Source organism: Colobus angolensis, unplaced genomic scaffold (genome assembly GCF_000951035.1).
Source record: "Colobus angolensis palliatus isolate OR3802 unplaced genomic scaffold, Cang.pa_1.0 Scaffold39, whole genome shotgun sequence".
Taxonomy (NCBI): Eukaryota; Metazoa; Chordata; class Mammalia; order Primates; family Cercopithecidae; genus Colobus; species Colobus angolensis.
Window position 1 is genome coordinate 2,650,172 of NW_012117265.1, and position 6,542 is coordinate 2,656,713.

Consider the following 6,542-nt stretch of genomic DNA (forward strand, 5'->3'; position numbering starts at 1 on the left):
AGGAGAACGGCGTGAACCCAGGAGGCAGAGCTTGCAGTGAATCGAGATCACGCCACTGCACTCCAACCTGGGCAACAGAGAGAGACTCTGTCTCAAAAACAAACAAACAAAAAAGCATTGTTAGGCCAGGTGCGGTGGCTCACGCCTGTAATCCCAGAACTTTGGGAGGCTGAGGTGGGCAGAATCACCTGAGGTCAGGAGTTCAAGACTAACCTGGCCAACATGGTGAAACCCCATTCCTACTGAAAATACAAAAATTAGCTGGGTGCAATGGCAGACTATGTGTAGTCACAGCTACTCAGAAGACTGAGGCAGGAGACTCACTTGAATCTGGGAGGCAGAGGCTGCAGTAAGCTGAGATCGTGCCACTGCACTCCAGCCTGGGTGACAAGAGTGAGACTCCATCTCAAAAAAAAAAAAAAAGGAAAAGCAATGGCAAAGAGTTTAGGATCCAGGAGGAGGAGACCCTCCTTTTCTCCTTCTGCCCTTTAGTGGGTAATTAACTTTGGATAAATCTCCCATTCAGACTTACGGCTCTAATCTGTAAAATGGACTTAATGACATGAACTACACCACAAGACTGCTGGAAGCCTCAACCAGACACTGCGCGGAAAGCGGAGGACGCTGCAGAGTGGGCATCCAGCCACTGCTACTTCCATGCTGGGATGAGCAGCCAGACAATGTGGAATAAAACCTGTGTGCAATGAAATAGCCAGTGTGCATGCAGTATCCTATGATGCATCTAAAAGTATGTACTTGCTGCAAATGCACATCTACAACGACCCTCACAACTATCCTTATTCTTGATACCATCGTATATAACGTGACAAGGAAAATTCAAGCTTTTGGCTGAGGGCAGTGACTCACGCCTGTAATCCCAGCACTTTTGAGAGGCCGAGGCGGGCAGGTTACTTGAGGTCAGGAGTTCAAGACCAGCCTGGCCAATATTACGAAATCCCGTCTATACTAAAAATGTAAAAAAATAGGCTGGACGTGGTGGCTCACGACTGTAATCCCAGCACTTTAGGAGGCCGAGGCGGGTGGATCACGAGGTCAGGAGATCCAGACCATCCTGGCTAATATGGGGAAACCCCATCTCTACTAAAAATACAAAAAATCAGCCGGGCGTGGTGGCAGGCGCCTGTAGTCCCAGCTACTGGGGAGGCTGAGGCAGGAGAATGGCGTGAACCCAGGAGGCAGAGCTTGCAGTGAGCCGAGATTGTGCCCACTGTACTCCAGTCTGGGAGACACAGCGAGACTCTGTCTCAAAAAAAAAAAAAAAAAAAAATTCAAGTTTTTGCTAAAGGAAGCTAAGTATGTTGGGAGGAGAATAAATACATTGAAAAAATCTGAAACAGGATTTCTCAACTTCAGCACAACTGAACTTCTGGGCTGGAAAATTCTTGGCTGGGGGAGCTACTCTGCACATGATAGGGTGTTGAGCAGCATCACTGATTTTCACCCATCAGGTGCTGACAGCACCACAGCACCCCACCACCACGCTGTCAACAGACACTGCCAAAAGTTATCAGGGCAGGGGGGTGATTCACTCCTCTTAAGGAACCACTAGAAATGATTTTTAAAATCCCTATTATTTTCATCTTTAAGGAATAATTACTGGCCAGGCTCAATGGCTCATGCCTGTAATCCTAGCACTTTGGGAGGCTGAGGCAAGCAAATAGCTTGAGGCTAGGCGCTCAAAACCAGCCAGGACAACATAGTGAAACCTCGTATCTACAAAAAATTTTAAAAATTCGCCAGACATGGTGGCACACGCTTGTGGTCCCAGTTACTCAGGAGGCTGAGGTGGGAGGATTGCTTGAGGCCAGAAAATCAACGCTGTAGTGAGCTGAGATTGCACCACTGTACCTGAGCTTGGGCAACAGAGCAAGACACCCTGTTTCCTTTAAAAAACAAACAAACAAAAAAAAACGGGGGGGGAGGGCGGGGGCGCGTGGGCATGGTGGCTCACGCCTGTAATCCCAGCACTTTAGGAGGCCAAGGTGGGCGGATCACGAGGTTCAGGCCATCAGGACCACAGTGAAACCTCGTCTCTACTAAAAAAAAAAAACACAAAAGAATTAGCCGGGAGCAGTGGCGGGCACATGTAGTCCCAGTTACTCGGGAGGCTGAGGCAGGAGAATGGTGTAAACCTGGGAGGTGGAGCTTGCAGTGAGCAGAGATCACGCCACTGCACTCCAGCCTGGGTGACAGAGCGACCAGCCTGACCAACATGGAGAAATCCCATCTCTACTAAAAATACGAAATTAGCCAGGCATGGTGGTGCATGCCTGCAATCCCAACTACTCAGGAGGCTGAGGCAGGAGAATTGCCTGAATCCAGGAGGCGGGGTTTGTGGTGAGGTGAGATCACCCCATTGTACTCCAGCCTGGGCAACAAGAGTGAAACTCTATCCCGTCCCCCCCCCAACCCCCGATTACCACTATGGGCCAGACACAGTGGCTCACGCCTGTAATCCCAGAACTTTGGGAGGCAGAGGCAGGCAGAATACCTGAGGTCAGGAGTTCAAGACCAGCGTGGCCAATATGGTCTCTACTAAAAATACAAAAATTAGCTGGGCTTGGTGGAGGGCACCCATAATCCCAGCAACTCAGGAGGCTGAGGCAGGAGAATCGCTTGAACCCAGGAGGCGGAGGTTGCAGTGAGCCAACATCACACCACTGCACTCCAGCCTGGGTGACAGAGCAAGACTGTCTCAAAAAAGAAAAAGAATTACCACTATGCTGATGTACTTTCAAAAGAAAAAAGAAAAAAAGAAAATTATCATACAAAAATTTCACAGCTTTATCTTCAATGGCTCCTCAGAAGTATCTAATGCACTTACATTAGCTCCATATTTTAAGTTTTGTCCTGAACCTAAAATTGTCAGTCCCATGTGAGAGAATACAAATCTGCATTGTGTGAGTAAATCAGGTTTTTCTTTCTAAGGAATAAGACTAAAACATTCAAAGGCTATGGTGGCTCAGGCCCGTGATCAAGAGTTCAAGAAAAGCCTAGGCAACGCGGTAAAAGCTCATCTACACACACACATACACACAAAACAGCTGGGTGTGGTGGCGCACGCCTGTAGTCCCAGCTACTCGGGTAGACGAGGTGGGAGGAACACTTGAGCCAGGGGAGGCAGAAGTTGCAGTGACCCAAGTTCATGCCACTGCACTCCAGCCTGGATGACACAACAAGACTCTGTCAAAGATTCAAAGACGCTTGTATACTTCTTTTTTGCTTATCCTATACATAAATACAGGGGGACTGTGTCCTGAGGAGGCAACACCTGGCAGAGGTCCTAATGCCTCCAAACAGCCCAGCCGTGGGTCTTGGGATCCATTCCTCAGCTGCCCTGCAGTTCTGTCACATCATCTGTCCCACTTAGAGGAAGATGAAATAACACACATCAAGAGCACATCTGGTTGAGGGCCTGACTTTAGTAAACACTCAATAAACAGAGACCATTATTTATGCAATACTTTCACAATGAAACAAATACATGGGTTTTTTTTTTTGTTTTTTTTTTTTTTTAAAAGATCTTTTAGCTGGGAGTGGTAGTACATGCCGGTAGTCCTAGTTACTCAGGGCACTGCAATGGGAGGATCACCTGAGACCTGGAAGTGGAGGTTGCAGTGAATTATAATTGTGCCACCACACTCCAGCCTGGGTTACAGAGCAAGACCTTCCTTATCTTAAAAAAAAAAAAAAAAATTGGCCGGGCACGATGGCTCATGCCTGTAATCCCAGCTCTTCAGGAGGCTGAGGTGGACAGATGGCTTGAGGTCAGGAGTTCGAGACCACCCTGGCCAACATGGCGAAACCCCATCTCTACTAAAAATACAAAAATTAGCTGGACGTAGCGGCACGTGCCTGTAGTACCAGCTACTCGGGAGGCTAAGGCAGGAGAATCGCTTAAACTCAGGAGGCAGAGGTTGCAGTGAGCTGAGATTGCACCACTGCACTCCAGCCTAGGTAACAGAGTAAGACTCCATCTCAAAAAAAAAGTGTGTGGTGGCTCACACTTCTAATCCCAGCACTGTGGGAGGCTGGAGACAAGAGGACTGCTTGAGGGCAACAGTTTGAATCCAGCCAGGGCAATACAGCAAGAACCCATCTCTATTTATAAAAATAAAATAAACATATAGAAAAAATTTTCAGCTGGGTGCTGTGGCTCACGGCTGTGATCCCAGCACTTTGGGAGACTGAGATGGATGAATGAATCACCTGAGGTTGGGAGTTAGAGGCCAGCCTGGCCAACACAGTGAAACCCCGTCTATACTAAAAATATAAAAATTAGCTGGGTGTGGTGGTTCATGCCTGTAATCCTAGCTACTCGGGAGCCTGAGGTAGGAGAATCATCTACCTCAGAGGTAGAGGTTGCAGTGATCTCAGATCGAGCCACTGTACTCTAGCCTGGGCAACAGACTGAGACTCCATCTCAAAAGAAAAAAAACAATTCTTTACATTTAGCTTTGGATCCAATGGAAGAGATAACAACTCTGCTATTTATCTAGCCATCCATCCAATGGAGCCTAGACGTGAAGTTTATGCCCAATGATCTTGGGCTTGTGTGCAGCCTGGCACAAAACAGGCACGGGGTCCTTATGACCCCTGCAGTCAGGTTCCACAGAAGCTCAGTGGCTTTTTGGTGTCCTGCTCGTCACCTACTGAGAAGACACATGCACAGCAAGTGCCAGGGCAAGTCTGGCATGTGCTTCTTGGAGCATGGCCTAGCTGGACACTTCTTCCTGGGCCCCACATCCTCAACCAGCACGCCTACCAACCACCCACCTACCCGGCAGTGACCGCCACACTTACAGCAAGCTGGATGGCCAGGTTGTCGGCCACCTTGTCTAGGAGGGCAGTTGTGGGCTTCTCCTTACACAGCAGCACCAGCTCCAGATCCAAGTCCCCCTTGAGTAGGAGGCCCTTTGCCACCAGGCCCACCCGCATCACTCCCCGCAGGGTTCTGGTCATGTGCTCCGTCTTCTGTTCCCTGAAGGACAGACCAACATCCAGCTCAGTGAGGAATTCAGTCTGACCACGACCCAGAGGTCCCAAGACAGGCTGGAGTTTCTTAGAAAACAGGAGCCAACCCCTACCCTACGAGGTCAGATCGAGACCATTCTGGCTAACAGGGTGAAACCCCTGTCTACTAAAAATACAAAAAAATTAGCGGGCTTGGTGGCAGGCACCTGTAGTCCCAGCTAAACTTGGGAGGCTGAGGCAGGAGAATGGCGTGAACCCGGGAGGCGGAGCTTGCAGTGAGCCGAGATCACACCACTGCACTCCAGTCTGGGCCACAAAGCGAGACTCCATCTCAAAAAGAAAAAGAAAGAAAACAGGTACCAACCCCTACCCTGGCTACCCTCTCTACAAGAAAGAAAACGACGACAGAAAACCTCACTTACCCAGCCCCTTCTTTACTGTCGTCCTCTGGGGGCACATCCATGTTATCGGACTCTGCCTGCTCGCTGCTACCCTTTTCCTGCTCGTCTATCCAGTCGGACACAGCTTTGAGTGCCCGCTCTGTGTGGGACACCATGTTCTGGACTGCCTCCAGCTCCTCTTGCGTTGGATAAACGGAAGAATGCTTTGCCATTACATGGCGGTCATCATTCACAAAAATTCGCATTGGACGCTAGGGATGTGAGAATTAAGTTAAAAATGATGTAAAGAGAGCAAGCAGCCCAACATCCATCTTTTAAGCTGCACAATTCAAAACGATGCTATATCGCTTGTGTGTAAAAACCAAGCCTGCAGGAGCACAACTGAAGGACCAAGGAGGAACAAGCACACTGAACAGCTGTTGTGTCTGGGCAGTGGGAGACAGAATGGAATACAGAATAGATAATATTACTTTATAATCCCAAAGAGCTAATAAAAATGGTAATGGAATCAAATGCTTTGCAAAAGGTTATAAACATCTCTGTACGTGAGTGAAGAAACAGTATCTGTGATCAAAAACTTACCATTTTTACTTCTGTAGTGTCTGGAAATCAAACTTTTGCTTATCTTTTCAAATCGTGATAGATTTCCTTGGTGTTATCAATGCTTCAGCTCTATAAGATCAGAAAATCTTTTTAGTTTCATATAACTTATAGTAGGATTCATTTTAGCAGCCAGGTACACAGCAGCGAGAATGACATGTGTGCTGCCTCATGAAGGGCCTGTCAACACAGCAGGACACATCTTCATTTCCCAGTAACCGCCGCTAAGCCACGGCACTGACTACGTAACACCCCAGAAACGAAAACAGATGGTTTCAAGAAATCTGATCTGACTTCAGGCTACAGACACTCAGATGGTATTTTACTTTCTTTTTTATCTTCCTTTACATAAATATGCCCATTTTTACAAGTATGAAAATATTCACAGGTCTCCAAAAAACACTACAGGTAGAAATGCTCACATCAGGCCAGGCACGGTGGCTCACGCCTGTAATCCTGCCACTTTGGGAGGCCGAGGCGGGTGGACCACTTGAGGTCAGGAGTTTGAGACCAGCCTGGCCAACATGGCAAAACCCCATCTCTACC

The 6,542-nt window shown here is 48.1% G+C and overlaps 1 protein-coding gene across 2 annotated transcripts in view; it reads right to left on the minus strand.

The window, feature by feature from the left end:
• Positions 1-6,070, minus strand: part of ILF3 (interleukin enhancer binding factor 3, 90kDa) — a 19,578-nt gene extending 13,508 nt beyond the window's left edge. For both annotated transcript variants that reach the window (XM_011954836.1, XM_011954837.1), the window contains exons 1-3: positions 5,979-6,070; positions 5,418-5,647; positions 4,825-5,002 (exon numbers count right to left, since the gene is read on the minus strand). In XM_011954836.1, coding sequence (XP_011810226.1) covers positions 4,825-5,002; positions 5,418-5,647; positions 5,979-5,981 — 411 coding nt within the window. In that variant the 5' untranslated portion in view covers positions 5,982-6,070. The remainder of the gene's footprint in view (positions 1-4,824; positions 5,003-5,417; positions 5,648-5,978) is intronic.
• Between the last annotated feature and the right edge of the window lie 472 nt (positions 6,071-6,542).